The 21,953-nt window shown below is 38.1% G+C and overlaps 2 protein-coding genes and 1 long non-coding RNA gene across 3 annotated transcripts in view; 2 read left to right on the top strand and 1 right to left on the bottom strand.

Moving 5' to 3' along the window:
- Positions 1 to 16,965, top strand: part of LOC149225618 (phytoene synthase 2, chloroplastic-like) — a 99,025-nt gene extending 82,060 nt beyond the window's left edge. The window contains exons 3-6 of the mRNA XM_089377206.1: positions 15,052 to 15,224; positions 15,530 to 15,765; positions 16,075 to 16,267; positions 16,357 to 16,965. Of these exons, the coding sequence (XP_089233332.1) occupies positions 15,052 to 15,224; positions 15,530 to 15,765; positions 16,075 to 16,267; positions 16,357 to 16,545 (791 nt within the window). The 3' untranslated portion in view covers positions 16,546 to 16,965. The remainder of the gene's footprint in view (positions 1 to 15,051; positions 15,225 to 15,529; positions 15,766 to 16,074; positions 16,268 to 16,356) is intronic.
- Positions 30 to 6,563, top strand: LOC149225620 (uncharacterized). Its single transcript, XM_089376836.1, has 4 exons — positions 30 to 93; positions 274 to 415; positions 511 to 748; positions 6,429 to 6,563. Exons 1-4 carry the CDS (start codon positions 30 to 32, stop codon positions 6,561 to 6,563), a joined length of 579 nt encoding a protein of 192 aa, XP_089232962.1.
- Positions 11,204 to 13,336, bottom strand: LOC149225619 (uncharacterized). Its single transcript, XR_016246977.1, has 2 exons — positions 12,713 to 13,336; positions 11,204 to 12,619 (listed from the first exon to the last, which is right to left on the bottom strand). It is a non-coding gene; the product is annotated as an uncharacterized LOC149225619 (long non-coding RNA).
- Positions 16,966 to 21,953: the final 4,988 nt, after the last annotated feature.

Genomic DNA, 21,953 nt, shown 5'->3' with positions numbered 1-21,953 from the left:
TGGATAGATTCTTAACCTGTGTTCAAAGGATGGTGCAATCTCCAGCAGAATGTGCAAAAATCGCCAAAGAAATTGAGACATACAGGATGACAGGTGGCACATTTGACTTTGACATGGCTGTGACTGATAGGATGACTAAAATGCCAGGGATTTTTTAGTTTGTTTCAAATTTCATTGTCTCTTCAAGTTCATAACTTCATACTTTGCTTCAACTTTCAAATTTCATTTTTTCCTTATGTTTATTTAATTTTTTTTTTTGTAATTTTGTTGTAGATGCATGGTGGAGAATGTATGGTGCCAGGGTACCCCTTCAGCAAAAGCTTTCCATTCGAATCCTCAACCAAACATGTAGCTCCTCAGGATGCGAGCGCAACTGGAGTGTATTTGAAAAAATACACAAGAAGAAGCGCAACAGGTTAACACTTAAAATATTGCAAATTTCCAAATAATTTTTTGAATTCATTAAACAATATTTTTTTTTATAATTATTATTTCATGATCTTTGTACAGGTTGGAGTCCCAGCGACTTAATGACATGGTCTACGTCTACTACAATCTTCGATTGTGGGTGAGGCAACTTGAGAGGATACCTGATATGGAGGCCATCTCATTGGATGGGATTGACACCACTGCTGCATGGAGGGTTGAGGCCGAGAGGCCTCTCATGGAGTCTGCCGATGATTGGTTAGAGCAGGAGGTAGTGGAGGAGGAGGAGGAGGAGGAGGAGGAGGAGGCGGAGCAAGAGGAGGTGACACCACCTACCCGGGCTACCCCTGCCACCAGTAGAGGACGTGGTCTACCTCCTATAGCTCCTAGTTCTTCAGCTTCTAGAGCACAGCAGAGTCCACTGCCAACTCCACCGACATCTACATCTAGAGGGAAAGGGAAAGATATTGCATTTTCTTGCAAGAGGGGCAGAGGAAATTAGTAGTATTAGACTTTAGTTATTTGGTTCATTTCATTGTATATGACATTATGCCTCATGAGATACATTATTATATTTTTTGTTGATATTTTGAGGCTGAGTTGGGAGTCATGAGTCAGGGCTTACTATTCAGGACATGATTCACTGTTATGTGTGATGTAGCACTAGAAATGATATTAAACATCTTATATATTAGTTCTTTTATCATATTTATGTGTCAATGTATTTATTTTATGTTGTAGATGCTTTAGATATTAAAAAAATTGAAAAAATAATGAATATTTTTGTATGTTACGATTTTTTCTGATTTTTTCCCCTCACCAATAATATCCCGATAACGATTACTGCAACATTGATCAAAATTAGACCTATACACCTCAACTTTCTATTAAGACACACTTTGGGGGTCATAAAATGTGTTTTTACCCCTCAAAACTCACTTTTCCTAAGTGCAAAGGAAAATGTGGCAATAAAATAGCCCAAAAAATAAAAAATGGAGAAATAATAAAAATTTCCACATGCTAGAATGAGGTGGAAATGAATTTGAAAATAAAGTCAAGTTAAAAGACAAGTCAAAGGGTAAGTGGGCACCCACATAATCACAAGAAATATGGCACATGGGAAAATTGAGTTAGTGGGCCAGATTGGGGTACGATTTGCTATGTGGTAAGTTGAATCTCTTGGAGGAGATTAACGCATGGTATGGAGAGATACTTAAGGATTTGATAAAATATTTGACGGAGATTATTATGGGAAATGTCTCCACCAAACTTTACATAGTTCCCCACTTGTACGCATAGCCACTCATTCCAGCACCTATGCACAAGCTCACAACTAAACGCAACATCTACAACAACTCTACGCATCCATTTGTAGAGGCATCGTTCCTTTGATGTGTTGGTTGAGAAGTTTGTGGGAGATGGTTCCCATCTCACTCACCCTTCTTCACGCTTGGCAACCAAATTAATGAAATTCGAATTTGGCACATGGGTATGCTGTCCAACCTCAAGGAAAACTCTGCCACATCTCAGAAATCAACTTCTACACTTAGCATTGGAGCTCCACACATCAAGTTCGATTTTTTCTTGAGATTTTCTCCATTTCTCCACTTATCATTGGGGTTTCAGATTGGGATTTTCTCCCATTTCTTTATTTAAATGAGCCTTGGGCTCCTCGTTGTATCAATTCTTAGACGAGCTATTGGGCTAGCAAAACTCTGGTAGTATTTGTACTCACTTCTTTCATTGATCAATAAAGCTAGACTTTGGGGGTCACTTTGGTTTGTTGTTGTTCTTCCCTTTTGAGGTAATATTGTTCAATTATGTGCTTCATGTTCTATGCTTGTTAAATTTGGATTTGTTGTTTCATTTGACAAGCTTTTGGATTAATTGGTGTAAGTTATCTTGCATTGGTTTTTGGCCTAGAGGACCACTCTAGATTGAAGAGCACTGAAAGATTTTTGGTTGAACCTCTAGCCTCTTTTTTCATTGTGTAATCTAGTCCCTTGTGAAGCTACTCTTTCAAGTTGTTGGAATCATGATTGCCATTACACCAAAACCCGCAGGTGTTAGTAAACGTACGCATTGCCAGAGTTAATGTATCCACGAGAGGCGGTTGAACACGTCGTGAAACACACGAGGAGCGCTGGTTTATCCAATGTCCAACAATCTCCCCCCTAGTGTGAGCCGGGTGTGATTCGAACTCGAGACCTTTGGCTCTGATACCACTTGTTGGAATCACGATTGCCGTTACACCAAAACCCATAGGTGTTAGTAAACGGATGCATCGCTAGAGTTAATGGATCCACGAGAGGCGGTTAAGCACATGTCGCGAAACACACGAGGAGTGCTGGTTTATCCAATGTCCAACACAAGTGTGTAGAAAATCTTGTGTTTGAGCAAAGCTTGAACATGGGGTAAATATTTGGTTGGATGAACCCACTCTTAAGGCAAAAGGTGTAAGAACTCACATCAAATCAATTTCTCAGAAAGGCTGATCCAATGAGTTTGAGAAGGGAGTTTTCCTACCATAGCTCTCTAATACTATAAATTTCAATCTTACTTGTCAAATCTCATGCGCTTTTGTTGATATGATCTAGTTGTGAGAGCTTGGTTGAAGGGCTTAGCCTTTCTTTGCTTGCACAAGGGGGGGAATCTACTTCTTCTCTTGTGACTTGTGCTTGTGTTATAATGTATATTACCATTTTGTAACTATTTATATTGCACATAATCTAAGTTTCTTTTCTCTTGTGTTTTCATAGTCCTCTTGAAGGCTTGGAGCGTGGCTGGAAGGCATCCTTTGAAGGAGCTTCTAGGTGGAAGATTGAGGAACCATTTACTTGGAGCCCTTCACCATACCTAAGTTCGTGATCTTAAACTATCCTTCTCTCCATTTCTCATACGCAATAGTTCCTCTTGAAGACCGAGAAGTTGAGCCATCAAGATCACATTTCCTTGAAGAAAAGTGAGTTACCTCATTAAAAGACTCCTCATTTTATTACTATAATAGGCATTGTACCCTTTTCTTATTTCATTTAGTTTCTCTTGAGGAAGAGTATTTGCTCTCTTGAGCTTCTTGTAAACTCTCCTCAAGCCTTAAAGTCCCTCATCTCTCTATAAGAGGGCTTCTTCTTTAATAATAAAAGCAAACTTTTCTTTTGAGGGAGCTTGGGGATTTCCCCTTGGCATCCCTATCTCCTCATTTAGTAGGAGGTAGCATTGGTGAGTGGTTTCTTGCTTTGCTCTTTCAAGTTCTCTTTTCACTCTTGCAAGTAGCCTAGATTCATTTTTATTTCACTCATTTACTTGCTCAAGTTCCTCACTCTATTGGGCTAATTTTAGACTTGCAATTTGTGCTTTACATTGCTCATTTAATCATTGCAAATCTGATTTACTTTCAGCTGATATAATTCATTTAATTGCTGATTATAGTGTTTCTTCATTGCTCATTTCATAGCTATCATTTGAAGTTCATTTTTCATGCAAGTATAGTATTTCTTTGAATGTGAATGAACATCTTTGTTTAAGTTATTTTGAAGCATTTCACATTTTGGAGCACTACTTTTACTTGCAATTAACCTTTGATCCTTTACATCTCACTTACACTTGCAAATTTTTGCATTTCTAAAATTTACCTCCAAGCATAAGCTTGGTTGATAGACTTTAGGAAATCTTCTTTGATTTTCCCAAAATCTGAGTTTGGAGAAAAGGTTAAACACGTGACCACACAGTTCTCTTGTGTGGCCGAGTCCCTTGTAGGAATGATGGCACGTGGGTTGGCTTGAAGGACTAGGTGGATACTCATTAATGAAGCTAAGATTCTCTACATGAGGCCTCTTGTAACCACCTCAGTCCTTACTAGGTTGAAGGATTTGAGCAAGAACACCATCACATACAACGACCTTACAACTTTGAATGGTTTTGCATGCATTTGAAGCTTGGATCTTGTTGAACATTTCATCATTTTAGCTCTTTCTCAAATACATGCAAGATACTTTGAAAACACCTATACACCTATATGTCTTTCATTGCAAATACTTTAGTTTTATTCTTGTATCTTGCTCATGCTCATTGGATTAGCTTAAAGTTCCATTGATGTCATATCATTGTTTAAAACACCTATATCTCTTTCACTGCAAGTACTTTAGTTTTATTCTTGTATCTTGTTCATGCTCATTGGATTAGCTTAAAGTTCCATTGATGTCATATCATTGTTTATATTTCATGTGAGCATATTTCCTTTTTCAAGTACAAGCAATATCTTACTTGCAAGCATTCAATTCCATTTAGTGCTTTTCTTTCAAAGTTGTACCTCATATTGTAGATTTGTTATTGGTTGTTCTAACACTTATTTTGCAGCTTCTCTATTCTATTGAACTTGTTGTATCTTGAAAGCATTATTTTATTGCAAGTATTGTTACTACCTTTGAGCATATTGTATTTCTTGCAAGATTATATTATTTGGCATTGGTCTACTTACATCAATTTGCCTTGCAAGATATATTGTTGAATTATTTTCATTTATTTACATGTTGATGTTGATTACATGCTTATGACCATTTTTACTTTTTAAGTCTTTATTTCTTGCTTCAAGTTACAAATCTTTGAATGATTGATGCTTTACTTGGTCTACTAATTATCTCCTAGAACTTGTTGAGTATAACAAGTCTTCCTTAGAATCTTCCATAGGGTCTACCCCACTTGACTTTAGCTAGGAGAGAGCCGAAACAGAGAGAGTCAGGATTAGGTAACAACCCCTTCTCTAAGTTTTGTCATCGAGGCCACACCTAGTGGGGTTGAGGATTTTTCCCACATTAACATAAGTGTGTAAGCAAGCCGGCAACATGCATTGTGATCATTTTGCAATCGAGTGCTTTTACTTAATGTTTTGGGCATTTAGTATGGATAGGGGGATGATCTGGATGATTGACCGATTTTGATTGTAAACTTGTCCTCTCACCTTACTAGTGTTGGAAATGTAACTAGGTTCCTTCTTCATAATTATCATTGTACTTGTATCATTACTATTTCATGAGAAAAAAATAAGAAGAAAAAGAAAAAATATTATTATTATTATTTTCTAGTCCAAGCATGTTCTTCATGGTTCTAGGGTTTATTGAAGTTAAAATAATTTTTTTCATGAGCCAAAATCCCATTTGGACTATTTTGTATAAGAAATAAAATTTTATTTTGAGTCAAAAAGAGTATTTTTCCCCACAAGACCAAGTCGGCTTGGGAGACCCATTCAACCTCCTGGATGTGTATATAGACAATGCAACTTGACCTCATTTACTCACTCACTCACAAATTCGATTTCTATGCTAAGAAGAGAAAGAAAACCAGTGAAAAGTCAAGAAAGAAGAGCAAAAGTCAAAGGAGATAGAGTGAAGGTCAAAGGAGGGAGAATTCTGCCACATGTGCGAGATTTTTGCCCTAATTTTTGTCACGTGCGAAATGTCTCTTCGGAGGCTAGAAGAGGCATTTTCCTAGACAATAACAGACTAGATGACTTGAGGAGAAGCTGGTTCGAACTGAGTACAGAAGGGATTGCGCTAGGTTGACGCAGTAGCTGCGCAGAGCCAATTTGGACAGCTCAATTTGAGCTAAGCTCAAAGCCCAGATTTGCTTGTGGAGTGAGGAGATTTCCTCACTAGATTTTTCTTGCCAGTATTTCTCTGTAGGATTGCCAGTTTTTGCATCTAGTTGTACTCAAATTATTTCACTGTTGCTTAATATTAAAACCCTCAGCTGCTGCATCGGTTTTCCCAAGTTGGGTTTTTTTGGGAACATTTGTCCAAAAATAACTGTGTTATTTTATGTGTGTGCTAACATTTCTTCCTGTGTTTATTTTTCTACAGTTTTATTTGTGTAGGTTGCAGTGTGAGTTATTCAGTATTTGCTGTAGGAAACAATAAATAAATTGTTAAACAGAGTTAACAATTAGGAGAATAATTTCCAGTTGCTGCAATACGATTCCGGTTTTCGGAATTTGCACATGGTATCAGAGCGCAGTTGATCAGCTTGAGAGCTCAGTAGCAAATACAGAAGGAGTTTCGTTGTTCAGTGTGGACAATAGATCGAAACTCCCAGGGTCAACGCAGTCACTTTGCCAAGAGGCCGAGTTACTTGAGGAGATTTGATTTTTCTGAGTGAGGGACATAAAAATTTGATCTCTCTAGATCGAGTGATTCCAGAGGCAGAGGGAGCAACTCAGTATTTTCGTGGAGTAGATCTCTTCCTGGACGCAGTAGTTTTGCAGCAGTTTGCTAGAGCAAAGCTAGCATCAAGTGGAAGGAAGAAGAGCACACACTGAGGGAAAATTTTTCCTCAAGGAACTTCTAGTCTCAAGAAGTTCGATTTTCCTTGCAAATCAACAATTGTTGCGAGCATATTTTCTCACTCCAGAAGGGAGTGCGGATAGCTGAGCAGAAGGGAAGAGGAGATTTTCGACATTTTTTGAGATGGCCACTGTTGGGCTTCGTGATTAGGACAGGTTGGATGGGCTTCCAACTATGTCATCTGGAAGCAAAGGATGTCCTTCCTTTTAGATGAATATGGCCTAAAGCCATATATTGATGCAAGTGATAACAGTTCCCTAGGATGCAGATCAGATGAAGGAGTACAAAAAGAAAATAGCGTGGGTGAAGAAGTTGATCCTAGACGACGTTCGAGATCACATTGTTTCACACATAGCGGCCAAGGGAATGACCAAAGAGACGTGGGAGACTCTCTCCATGGTATACCAGGGCACTTCCGAGCAACGGAAGATGTACTTAGAGGAGAAGCTGAGATGCATCAGGATGCAGAAGGGGCAAGGCATAGACCCCTTCCTCACCAGGATTCAGGAGGTCCGAGATTAGATGTCAGCTGTTGGGGCAATGCCTCAACCCACAGAGCTTGTGAGGTTGACACTAAACAGTGTCTCCGAGGAGTGGCAGGTATTCGTCCAAAGTATCTTGGGTAGAGATACCTTGCCAAGGTGGGACAGGATGTGGGCCGATTTGCAATAGGAGGAATTGAGGCGAGCTCTTTTAAAGAGCTCCATCAATGGCAACAACAGCGGATCGAAGTAGGTGAAGGAGGAGGAGAATGTGGCCCTCGCATCGAAGGGTCCCAATTAGGGACAGGGGGAGTAGAGGAGGAAGAAGGACTTGTCGAAGGTCAAGTGCTTCAGATGTGGTGAGCTTGGTCACTACAGTACCTAGTGTCCTCTCAGGAAGAAGGACAAGGAGGAGAAGCAGGACCAGTAGGCAGCATCAACAGAGATTGATAGGCTTTCCTCCAGGCTAGAGGAAGACTTCGCCATGTTTGTTGACATACCCCCAGGAGTGAAGTGGGGTGACTTGGTGCTGTAGCCCCAAAGTGCTACAGATGGGCAGGATCCTTGAGGAGGTCCACCTCTTGGATCAGTACCTTGCTACAGGAGCCCACAATATTTAGTAGCAGGATGGATTAGTGGTAGTAGATGCAGTGAGATGCTAGAGTGATAGATGCAGAGTCTAGTAGCAATGAAATGCTGGGGAGTGCAGTGCAGAGTTGGCAACAGTGCAGGTGGCACAGTGCAGAGTCAACAGCAGTGCAGATTCCTCAGTGACAACGTAGATACTAGCAACAGTCAGAGACTTGGGTGACAGATGCATCATACTGATCACAGTTGATTTAGTCTTTATGATGCTTTTCAGTTGTAGATGTTGCAGTTGCAACAACAACATATGAAGAGGGAGTTGCAGTGCAGATGCAGTGTTGGCAGCGGTTTAGCAGCAACACAGATGCAACATATATTAGAGTTGCGCAGTAGTTAGTGGGTAGTAGCATCCAAACATCAGCAACATGATAGGAGATGATGCAGAGACAGGGTGCTGCTACAGGATGAGCAGTAGAGCACTAGAACGCATTCCTCGCTAAGAGGGAGTGTTAGTTTTTGTAGCATCGGATGTGTTCTACCCACGAAATTTTGTGGAGAGGCTAGAATACATGAGATCTCCAAAACCCATAAATCGTTTCTGGAAATTCCACCTAGAAATGACTTAATTAGATTATTAGTCAGTTTTTTAATATTTCCTAAGTCTAAACTTAGGGAATATGACTAATTAATCATAATTAATTAAGTCAAGGTGTGAATGTTCTAGAAATTCACACAAATCGACTTCAAGTTAATCCTACCCATTGATTAAGATCTAATCTTGGTCGTTGAAGTCTCAATAGAGGATTATAAGAAGAAGTAGATGGGGCTTGGAGAAGACAATTCAGTAGTTCGATTTCATGAGCAGATCAATTTCCAGAGTAGCAGCAGTCAGTTGCCACATAGAGAGCTAGTGAGATCGAAGCAGTGAGAGAGGGGCAGAGACAGTGAAGCTGGAGGAAGGATTCCAGATCCAGTGAGTGCATTTACGGAGAGGCAAAAGAGCCACAGAGAGGTTGACACTGGGGCAATGCACTAGCCTCTAGAGGCAGTTTCGATTACGCTGGGGAAAGACGAGTTTCAGTGCCAGAAGCTGGAGAGAGGTTTCGGAGGCCAGGAGAGACATTTCCCAGACAACAACAGACCAAATGGCTTGAGGAGAAGCTGGTTCGAATTGAGTGCAGAAGGGATTGCGCTAGGGTGACATAGTAACTGCGCAGAGCCAGTTTGGATGACTCACTTTGAGCTGAGGTCAGAGCCCGAATTTGCCTGTGGAGTGAGGAGATTTCCTCACTAGATTTTTCTTGCTAGTATTTCTCTGTAGGATTGCCAGTTTTGGCATCCAATTGTACTCAGACTATTTCACTGCTGCTTAATATTAAAACCCTCAATTGCTGCACCGGTTTTCCCAAGTTGGGATTTTTTCCGGGGACATTTGTACAAAAATAACTATGTTAGTTTATGTGTGTGCTAGCATTTCTTCCAAGTTCCAGCGTTTATTCTTCTGTAGTTTTATTTGTGTAGGTTGCAGTGTGAGTTATTCAGTATTTGCTGTAGGAAAAAGTAAATAAATTGTTAAATAAAATTAACAATTAGGAGAATAATTTCCAGTTTCTGCAAAGGGATTCTGGTTTTCGGAATTTTCACAATGCATAATTTATTGCAACATATTATTTTTGTCAATTCTTCATGACTAGATTTGAAACTTAAATTGTGGATACAAGATCTCCGAGATTTCTATTTCCAAATACACTGAAAGTTAAGCTAGAAATACTAATAGCAACTTCTTTCCAAGAAATTAATTGGCACTCAATTTGGGTCTAAGGTGTAGGTCTGACAATTGCATCTCTGTTTCTGTTTGTTATGCTCCAAATGGCACAAAATGGAGATTATAGAAGAATATATCCAAAATAACAGAAATATCATGAAATATACATAAAATATCTTTAATATTTATAACTAGCTCAAATATCATCAGTTATGTGCAAGATACAAAACATAAGGGGAACCACACTGCTTCCAAAAGTGATGGGCTGCACATTGCCTACTTTAGAAAGGTGTACAGGGGACCCAAAATAGGTATACCATGCCTTACACCTGAAATTTCATGAAACATGATAAGGTTATTGCAAAATAATTGTGAACAACGTCTTGCAATGACGTAGAAATTATCTATTTATAGATATAATGACTGACACACCCAGGCATATCTATTATGGTCATCTAATAACATGTATGACCATATAAAATGACATTATTGGCCCACTACATTGACTATATGGCTCAACTATCCCCTAAGGATTCATAGAACCCCATGGAAGGTTCATTTTATATGCTATACATAATACATATATTATGTTGTGCTAGAGGCACAACATGGGACGCTTATGGGAGGCCTAGGATTGTCATAATTTGTTTCCTTATAGTATGGTGGAGGGATTTACAGTACAAAGCTTAAGGGTAAAAACAATCTCTAGGTTTGACTTGAGATGCATTGCATACTAATCCTTTCTTTAACAATTTGCTTTATTCCACTTCTTTCCCTAAGAGTGTGGTGGAAGTGATTCACAGTACATAGCTCAAGGGTCAAGACTCGAAACATCCCCAAGGTTTGAGTGGGGCTGCACTCCACACTAACCCTTTCTTTAACAGTTTGCTTTCTTATAATGCATTCTCCAAGTATGAAATGCCAGTCCTTTTAACACATCATGCCTTTCAGAACATCTGCTGTAAGGTGAAATTTTGGGATTGAAATACTATAAGAATCCTATTAGTATTCAAGATTCTAATCAAATATGTTCTTTATGAGTGTAAAGGCTGGGCAAGTACAATGCCGACACTTACTGGGAGCAATATGTGAAAGGTGAAAAAGGTGCTGATCACAAGGCTTTTCAAAATGACGAAGAGATCCTACGAATTTCCCTTTGTAGAATCAAATATATGGAATAAAGAGTTGAGTCAAAGTTTGAGAAAAAGGGTGATCATTATGGCTAACAATAGGTTACAAAGAAGTCCTTTATGGAGAATCTTGAAGAAGAATAGGAACATGTGAAAATAAATAATGGAAAAATGCATAATAGAGGTGGCATGTGAAGAAGAAAGGCTAAAGGCATATTTGGGAGAGAAGTTTGTTGGAAGCATGGACAACACTGAGATGGGGGGGAGGTGTTGAATCAGTATTGTGCTCTATGGTCAGCTTATACTAGTTTTTGCCTTTCTTTCACAATTAACTGAATCATTCATTAAATAATCAACAACACATTAAACATTAGCAGATCATAACATGTGAATTATATGAACAAGAACATACTAATAATCAAACAACCATAAGAGCAGCAATGCATAACATATCAATCATACACATGAGGACGCCGGATGTTAGGCAGACAACCCAACGGGGAAAAACCACCATTGCTTTATTATTAAAAATCTTCTTCGTACATCATATGCACTGGCCACTACCAGTGTGCAAGCCACAACTTCCTAATCACGTGAGCAACCCTTGCTTTAGGCTAGAACTTGTCGGAAGTCACCACTTCCTCAACTTTGTAGGCCACCACCTACTAGAAGTCACCACTCCCATGACTTTGCAAGCCACCACTTGCTGGAAGCCACCACTCCCACGACTTTTCAAGCCACCACCTGCTGGATGCCCTAACACCCAATAGTCTATCTAGCCAATACTGGACGGAGGCCACCACTCCCAAGTTCTCAGGCCTCTACCTAAAGGATGCCGCTACACCTTCAATTCGCAAACCACCACTTGCCCACTGAACGCCCCAACCTTCAAGCTCCTCTTGTGGACCTCATTTCACAATGTTTCATACTAGATCCACTGCTATCTACAATCAAATGTTTGTGAGCCACATTTGTGCATTTTCATACTGGACTCACAACATCCTCTATGCTCATACAACTGAATACAAACTCACTGCAACATATGTCTCTCTGCAGCTCAAACAATACATCGGCTCACACAATCAAATATGCTCATCAAACTCAAACTCAAACAGCAACATCATACTCTTGAGTCTTGACAAGACAACACACTCATACAACCCAACAACAACAATAAAATCCACAATCTCAATGACAATACAATAGCAACAATATATGTAGCGTTTGATTGCTACAAAAATACATGGTATCCTCAGCTAAACATTCCTGCAACACACCGTTAGCAATCTGATCTCTGATCTGTAACTCCAACAGCTACAACAATACTTTGTTCTCCATATCAGCAGCTACATAACACTAGCATCTGCATACAAATTCTGATCATCTATTCTCCATAGGCACTCTCAACATGTTTGCAATATTGCTCCAAATCTGACCTTTGATTTGCACTTTATCTGCAATACATTAGCTCACATTCTTTCACTGTGTAACCCTTTCTATTGCACACTCCGACATTTTTTCAGAGATGAAAGATGCGATCAATACAAAGCACTAATCCTCATTATATTTGATTTGTTCACCTTTTATAATGTAGACCAACTCAATTCGACTCTAAACCATCAAAAACCTTGGGCAAATACCTTGGGAAATGCTCATGGTAAATTATGTCTGCACACAAATTGGAATTTTTCACCTACGAGCATCACTGGGAGGATTGAACTGGTTCCTAGAGACAATCATCATGGGGATAGTGTGGGCTCCCGGCAAAGATGCTGCTATCTTCGCTTTGTGCATAACTGTATTCAGAGAAGATGCCCTAACTCATGGAAAATCACCTCCTCTTTGCCCAGAACTTTCCCATTCGTCCTCAATGCTTCTCAAACACTTGTAGAGCCTCTGCAAACATCAGACACACCTTAGTAACATATCATCGAGCCTCTGATCATCATGACAAATCCTCCAAACTGCCTCTGCAAACATCAGACACACCTTAGTAACACATCATCGAGCCTCTGATCATCATGACAAATCCTCCAAACTTCTTGTCATCAATGCCAATACAATTGATTCCTTAGGTAGACATCCTAAGTTGACATCAATGCCAACACCATGAGACCAACAAAGTTTCAGTCAATTTGTGGGATAAAATCATCATCAACAAGGAACAGATTTGTACCAAAAATTTCAACTGAAAAAGTATAAAATACAAGCACATTTGAAAGGGAATATCTCATGATGAGGAAAGCAGCTCATGAACTTTGTCATAATGTTGAAAGTATATGGCAAGATTTGAATATGAATATGTTTTGGTACAGAAAAAAATACCCAGCAAGAAAATCCAGCACAGCTCTAATATGACAGTATCTCAATACAAAAATATGCATTTTGCTCTACTTTTTAGAAGAATTTCAGCCTTAGAAATGCTCAATGAATCAGAGAAAATAGTTATTTCTGCTAAAATTTGATGACTTAATTCATATTTGTTGGGATCTTTAGGAACTTTTAAACTTTTTAAAGGTTTTTGGGGTGTCTTTTGAGGGGTCTTTATGATTTAGGTTTCTGGGATGTTTGCTTCTTTTTTTTTGGTGTGTCTGGGGGGAAAGGGTGTTGTTATGGGACCATGTGTATCATATACATGAGGTATTCTTTTTTTGGTGTGTTGGGGGGGAAGGGTGTTGTTATGGGACCATGTGTGGGGGGGAAGGGTGTTGTTATGGGACCATGTGTATCATATACATGAGGTATTCTTTTTTTGGTGTGTTGGGGGGGAAGGGTTTTGTTATGGGACCATGTGTATCAAATACATGAGGTATATTAACAAAGTCTCTCAAAAGTTAGTTGACCGTACCATATACATACTTGTACCAAAAACTCACCAACTTTTGTACTGCTGCCAAATTTCCATACAGCGAAGACCAGTACAACTGAATTTTGCTACTATGGTTGAAAGATTAAAATACTGAGAGTAATTGGGGGTAAGAATCTGTCAAATCTGGAACTTGGGTGAGATAGAAATTGAAAAGTATTACTTTTAGATCTATTGCCTAATACCATATAAGAAAAAGAGATGGGGATTACTTCCATGAAAGTTCTTGTGGCATGGGTGGATGAGGGAGGAGAATCTATTTTGCCATTGTAAGAAATTTCTTTTTGCAAGCACATATCATATGGTTATGGTTCTTGTCCTCGCGGAGGCAGTTGTTTCAGCATACTTGCAGTAACAAAATTAAAAAATGTGCAAAAGATTTTCATTTTTGTTGCAGAATAACTTATTGACAAGTATGGCAGGTATTGACTTAGTATTCTCCGCATATTCTGCGAGTACTTGCCAACACTTGCAAGTATAGGGAGTATTGACTCTTGAGCTAAATACTGATCCCAGGTTCACACTTGCCTTGCGAGCACTTGTGAGCCATACTCATGAATATGGCAACCGAGATACATCCTAAGGAGGAAAAACTACAGAATTTTCAAGTTGTGGGATGAGTACATTACTATAAATAATTTTATTACCTCCTTTTTCCTTTAATATAGGTGGGAACTTTCTTCAATATCGTCTGAATTATTAGCAAACACGTTATGGGTCCTATTTACCGTTTTGTGTGTTTCTAGATACATTTTATGTGTCTAACGTGTTTTGGTTTCATGGATGTTAATATAAGTTCGAAGTTTGTCATGGAGCAAGATCTCTGCTGATGTTTTATAAGAACCTTTACTAACCATTTTCCTGTCTGTGGGGGTAGCTTTACTGCATCTCTACCTGGTTATAGTTGAGGGGCTTGTATTTAATCCAATTTATTAATAACCCCCAGGTTGTTTGAAGTTAAGAACTGATTGCTTGATCTAGAAATTCTGGTTTGTCACACCCTTATATATGTACTTTTGGGCACTATTTCTTATTTTTTATCGCTACTACTATTATTATTATAGTTCTGGGGCCTGGATTTAATCCAATTTATTAATGCCCCCAGGTTGTTTGAAGTCAAGAACTGATTGCTTGATTTCTAAATTCTTGATCGTCACACCCTTAAATATCTAGTTCTGGGCACCATATCTTATTATCATTGTTACTACTACTATTATTATTATTTTAAAGTGCCGACTGTGCAGATTCGTATTTATCTTAGCTGTGATATGACGAACTTGTTTCTGATCAGGTTATGCCATTACTGTATTTTGCAAAATGGATCTGTCCACCTCTTTGCTTCAGTTGTTCAAGAACCATTTCTTGGTGGTGTTTCGGGCCTAATTTTGTGATTTCTTCTGGAATTGAGAAAGTCTTATAATGATCTATATCCTAATTTGACATGTTTTCTTTTGATATACAGTGTGGTGTAGGAGGACTGATGAACTTGTTGACGGTCCTAATGCTTCGCACATAACACCAATGGCTCTAGATCGATGGGAAGAGAGGCTAGAGGACCTCTTTAATGGTCATCCATATGATATGCTGGATGCAGCTTTATCAGATACAGTTTCAAAGTTTCCTGTTGATATCCAGGTTATGATTCTCAGACCTATACTCAAAGTGTTGTAGAACATGCCAAAGCACTGAACAGATTTTGCCTGGTGGTTTGTCTTTCATCGTGTGAGATAGTCAAAGGTTATCTTAGTGGAGTAGAATAGAGCTGAACCTTAGTGCTGCTGGCACCCATTCATATTTCTTGTTCTGCAATGAAAACGAATGCCTCTATCTTCCTATTTATTCCAACAATATGATCTCATCAGTAATTTCCTCTTGATGGAGAAAATTTATTGCTTGCCTTCTGTGGGCCTGTCTGATACATTGCCTGCTGTCTGTTTCAGCCATTTAGAGATATGATTGAGGGGATGCGTATGGACTTGAGGAAGTCACATTACAAGAACTTTGATGAGCTTTATCTTTACTGCTATTATGTGGCTGGAACAGTTGGGTTGATGAGTGTTCCTATAATGGGTATTTCACAAGACTCACATGCGACAACAGAAGATGTTTATAGTGCTGCATTAGCTTTGGGAATCGCAAATCAACTTACGAACATACTGCGGGATGTTGGAGAAGAGTTAGTGTTCTATCCTTGTCATACATGTTTCCTATTAATAAAATATCATGTACAAATCATATAGCAAAAGGCCTGGCTGCAGATAGGCCATCACCATGGGGCAAAAATCAGGATAATTTAATATACCCCTTTTACCTAGATCCTCAATTACTTCTGACATCAAACAAAATCAGCCTAAGGCGATCAATCAATCAATCAGGCCTTATCATATTTTAAAAAGCATGTCTTAACAGGTCAGCTTTATTTCCAATTATTATTATTTATACTCTGTTCGGCCGATTGACATATATATGCCTTCTTGTTATTCAGTGCTCGTCGTGGCAGGATATACCTTCCTCAAGATGAGCTTGCACGGAGCGGCCTATCAGATGAAGATATATTTTCTGGGAAGGTCACAGACAAATGGAGGTCATTCATGAAAGATCAGATAAGAAGGGCCAGGAAGTTTTTTGACGAAGCAGAAAAAGGTGTTACAGAGCTCGATAAAGCCAGTAGATGGCCGGTAATAATTGCCATTTCATGGGGAAAGCTAATTTCTTTATGCTGGGACTTTACATTGGCAAAAAAATCACGTGTTTTCTTTGCTTGCAGGTGTGGGCTTCACTGATCCTTTATCGCCAGATATTAGATGCAATTGAAGCAAATGACTATGATAACTTTACAAAGCGTGCATATGTTGGGAAAGTGAAAAAACTCCTGACGTTACCTGTGGCTTACCAACGAGCCCTTGTTTATTCACCATCAACTTCAAAGCTGCCTCAAATAGAACAAATATACTGATTCAGGGCGCCTGAACAGATCATGGGCTGGTATTAATTTATGTATATTGTACCCGTAGTTAAGAGGGGAAGCACCGCAGTCTGATTTAAGGCTCCCAGAAAATTTTCCTGGACAAATGCCCTTCCTCGTTGTAAAACTTATGCATTTTCTTTTCCTCGTTATTCAATAATTTTTTTGTAAGTTTATGTATATCCCAGTGCTGTCCACGTTTACCCCTCTATTCTTTCTATGTCAGTAGTTTCCTATCTTCTGCTGATATGCAGAACCGATGATCAAACAGGCAAACAAAAGATCAGATTTCAGTGTATGCTGAACATTCAACCCACTGCCTATGATGGAATTGGTTAGTCTATAAACTCAATATAAACGACTGTCTCCATTGCTCCTTGACAAGTTTTAATTTTAAAGCGTTCAGGTGCCTCCTCAGTTGTTAAGAGCGCAGAAGCCTCTCCTTGAACATAAATTCCTATGTTATTTGCCTTTATTGAATTAATGTTGCATATGATTCCCGTCAAAAAAGGCTAATCTATAGGCAAGAGAGGGTTCTATGTCCATGGAGGTTTGAATTTGAGTTAGTATCCTTTTACATGTTTTCTTGTAAATTGTCCATTAGTGAGTTGGATGTGTTTAAAATTGTGAATCTTGTAAGTTTTACTGTACCATGATCCTTATTTCAATAGAGAAATCACAAGGAAATGGTATATATTCTAGTATACTATGTTCTTTATGTCAATAGGAGTGGTCATAAAAGTATGGCGGATTTTTAGTATCATAATGATTATTTGGTTGATTATTTAGTTGCAGTGTGAATATGTTTGTTGATTGGCTTTCCCCACTCTTTTTGTGTCAAATTATAAAAACTTATCTCTTTTACATGTTTTTCCCTTTTTGATACACTTAAATTCTTTGCCTCTTGTAATTGTTTATATGACATACATACATCTCTATTCAACGGAGATTTAATATAATATTTTGGTGGAAATTTGACCAATATAAGGAAAATACACTTCTTTTTATTATCTTATTTGGTTTATTTATTGTTTTTTATTTGGGTTCAAATGTAATCTCATTTTTACTAGGCATATGTCCTATTAATGTGACTTAAAAGGTTTACACAAGTTAACAAATTTTCAATCATCACGGTCTCACCATATAGTTGTGCCAATGACATGAGGCACTCTACAAATCTTTTTCTTTGTTTGCTAGTTTGTCTGTGATTTGCAGGACTAGCTTTTAACTAAGAAACCATGACCTAGTGGAATCTAAGCTGTCAAAATCACCTAAAGACTGCACTTGGTCTGAGCTACACCAATCCATAACATGGTTGTTTTTTATTTATTTTACCCATGGCGTTTTGAATTGACATGTTGGAGAAATTAATTGTTATTGATGTCAAACGCTGTTCAAATGAAGATAAAATTCACATAGGCTTAAAGAGGACTTTAAGCCCTTTCCACTGAGTATTTAATTGCCTCCCAATCCCTCCTCGTTGAAGAGTAATTGAATTTACATGTTAGAAAATACTTATCTTTTATCTTTGTCAAGTCAGCCTACATAAACATAAGTCACCCCCCTCTCCTAAACAGTTGTGATGGTTTAATGATTAAACTCGTATAAATACGAGTCTTTTTGCCTCCAAATTTGGTGATCAACTCAGTCATGGAGCAATAAAAGATTCAAAACCGAGGAAGTGAACTAGGAGGTTCATATCTCATGAACCTAGGAGTTGTTTGAAGGAGCAAGATTTGGTTTTTTATCTCTGTTTTGATTAAGGCTTCTTGGAGTATTATTTTAATAAGTTTTGAAAGCTATCTTCTATTGGAATTCATCCTTTTTGGCAGCATCTTCTGGAGCAAAATTAGGATTGTCCTTAAGGTACTACTTCTACCTCCTTGTGGCACAAAATTCAATCTAAAACTTAGCTTATTTCAGGCCTGTGATAGACTATGGAAACTCAGACCATGGCTAACTATGGAAACTCGGATCGTGGCTAATTGTGGATTATGGAAGATTGTGGAAACTCGAATTGTGGAAGACAACAGTATCTCAACAGACTTGATCATGGGAGACCCAAATCCTTGACTGTTGTAGACTCAGACATATGACTGTGTCTTGTGACATAACATTTTGACAAAAAATTTGACCTTGTAGAGTGTCGACGTATCCTCATTTTTGGAGTAGGCTTGAAACTATTTTGAAGACATGATTATAGTAGACCTTGATCAGTCTATGAGGTGACTTTGGATTAGTTTATGAGCAAAGTTTGCACTAGGTTGAGAGCAAACTTGTATTAGTGTTTGAAGTCTTTAAATTAGTTAAAGGTTGACGCCTTGTTAAAATTTAGTTCAAGGTTGGAGCCTTGTGAGAGACCAGGTTGGAGCTTGGATCATTGAGAGGATTGGAGTCTTCATTCAAGGTTGGAGCCTTGAGAAAGCCTAGGTTGGAGCCTTGAAGAAGTTAGAGATTCTATTGTATAGGTTGGAGCATGAATTTTTTTAAGAGGATTCGAGTCCTCACTTCATTCATTAATAAAATTATTTTCTTGTTATATTTCTTATGTTCTGGTTTAATTAGTGATAAAATCTTAATTGGTATGATATAACGATTGAAAGAAACACTGATTCACCCCCCCAATATTTCCAACAATTGGTATCAGAGCTAGGTTCTTCAAAATCAGCCTAACAACTGGAAGAAGGATTTTTGAATCACAATGGTTAAGTAAAGATGCTAAGGTTCCCTAATTTGATGGAACAAATTTTGTCTTCTGGAAGGTTAGAATGGAGTACTACTTAATGTCTCTTGGAGTCGAAGTTTGGCAATCTGTCATAGATGGATACAAGATCCCATCTCCTCTTCCAACAGATCTGGACAGGAAGAAAGCATACATGGCAAATGCAAAGGATTTGAATTCTATAGGAAGTGGCCTATCAGATTCAGAATTCGCCAAAGCTATGGGTATTAAAATAGCCAAAGATATGTGGGATAATCTCATCCAGATTTACGAAGGAGATGGAAAGGTAAAAAAGGCAAAGCTTTAAACGTACAAAAGGCAGTTTGAAAGTATTAGGATGAATGATGAAGAAGATATTACTGCTTATTTTCTTCGAGTAGATGAGGTAGTTGACTGTCTCAAAGGCCTAGGTGAAGATGTCAAAGAAAAGATGATTGTCCAAAAGGTCTTGAGATATCTTCCATATTGTTTTAATGCCAATGTTTGTGCCATAGAAGAACTAAAAGATTTGGACTCTCTATCAATGGATGAACTTCATGGAATTCTCACAACATACGAGATGAGGTCAGGAAATTCAACTCATAAGGAAACTGCATTCAAGGCATCTAAGACATCAAGAAATGGGAAGAATTGTGATTGCGACGACGATGATTCTGATACTGAAATGGCACAATTTGTCAAGAAGCTGAAGAAATGATCCAAACTCAAAGGTAAGTTACCTATCATTTGCTTTAGATGTGGTAAAATAGGACATTATGCAACAAAGTGTCATTTTAAAGATAACACTGACGATGACGATGAACCCAAGAGAAGAACCTTTAAGAGGAAAGGCTCAAGCAAAAATAATTTCTTCTCCAAACAAGATAATGATGATTGTGATGAAGAAGAAGAATATGGTGGAAGCAGTGAAGTATTTTTGATGGCCTTCATAGATGAAACACATTATCCAGAAAAAGAAGAAAGTAAAGAAGTAGAAGGAAATGTGAAAGAACTATTGATTAGTGCCATAGAAGAAAATGAGAGACTTAGGAAAATAATGGAAAATCATCTCTCTCAAAACCAAAAAGGAATAAGCTAAAAGAATAGAAGAAGTGTTGAACAATAAGCTGAAGGAAAAGGAAGAGACTTGTAAAAAATTGGAAGCTAAAGTTGTATCCCTAAAAGGAGAGTTGGACAAAGCCAACAAGAATTTGAAAAGTTCCCATTCCTTGGATGTCATTCTCAGCTCTCAAAGGCCACTACATGACAAATCTAGACTTGGCTATATAGGCAAATCTTCTAAGGAAGAAACCAATGATCATCATGAAGAAAAGCCTAGAAGTTTTATTGATGTCCTTAAAAGATCTTATAATTCTAACCTTACAGGAAACAAAGTTCATCCAAGAAATGAGAAGCAATCCCTTTTGGAAAGGAATAACTCATCAACACAAGCTTATCCTAACATGTATCAAACTCTTTTTCTGGTCATTGTTTCTTTTGCAAAAAATTTGGTCATCAATCAAAACACTGCAAGATGTCAAGGTCTAATTATCAAAATAAGATTATTGATATTAAGAAACAAGACCAAATCAGGATTTATAACTCCTTTGCTCCTCTTTCAAAGTATAGTCTAGAATGTTACAAATGCAACAATCTAGGCCATATAGCACAAAACCATCTTTAGAGCAAAGAGAGAAAGTTTCGAGAAAGGAAAGTTGGAGAATCTACCTTTGAGAATTGCAGTCTAGCTTTATGTGCTCAGAAAAAGGAAAATCAATGGTTTGTATATAGTGGATGTTCTAGGCACATGACAGGTGACTAGAAAATGTTCATCTCAATAAGCAAAGAAAATGATGGAAATGTGACCTTTGGAGACAATGGATCTGCTAAAATTGCTGGTAAAGGCACAATGAGTCTCATCAATGGCAAGGGAAAAGCACAAAATGCACTATATGTTGAAGGACTCAAGCATAATATTCTAAGTGTCAGCCAAATATGCGATCAAGGACATGATCTCATCTTCCGTTCCAAGGATTATGAGATAAGGAGATCATCTTCAGGAAAACTGGTAGGAAGAGGAGTAAGAACAACAAATAATGTATACATTCTTAGTGAAATTCAAGAAGAGAGATGTTACATAAGTCAAGCAAATGAAAGTTGGCTATGGCACAAGCATTTGGGACACCTAAGCTTTGACAACTTGGTGAAGATTAACAAAACTCAAGCAGTAAGAGACATCCCCAAAATCTCAAAGACAAAAAATGTTATTTGTGCAACATGTCAACATGGAAAGCAAACCAGGACCAACTTCAAATCAAAGCCTATGTTCAACATCAAAGCCTCTGGAAATCATTCATGCAGATCTACGTAGTCCAACTAGAACTCTGACTCTACAAGGAGAAGGGTACTTTATTTTATTTATAGAAGATTATATTAGAATGATGTGGGTATTTTTCACAATATATAAGTAAAAAGGGCTAGATTGTTTTAAAACTTTCAAAGCGACATTTGAAAATGAAAGTGAGTTGAAGATAAAATTCTTAAGAATGGATAGAGGTGGAGAATTCAATGAATTTTGTGAAAAATATGGAATCAAATGGGAACTCTCTGTTGCTAGGACTGTAACATCACTTGACCCCTTAGGTTACCATTAGAGGAATGGGGTAATTATATATATTATCATTATTTGACCCACCCG

The sequence above is a fragment of the Pinus tabuliformis genome, chromosome J, assembly GCF_031772625.1.
Source record: "Pinus tabuliformis cultivar Carrire ecotype Pingquan chromosome J, CPIR1, whole genome shotgun sequence".
Classification (NCBI taxonomy): Eukaryota; Viridiplantae; Streptophyta; class Pinopsida; order Pinales; family Pinaceae; genus Pinus; species Pinus tabuliformis.
This window is presented reverse-complemented; position numbering and strand designations above follow the sequence as displayed.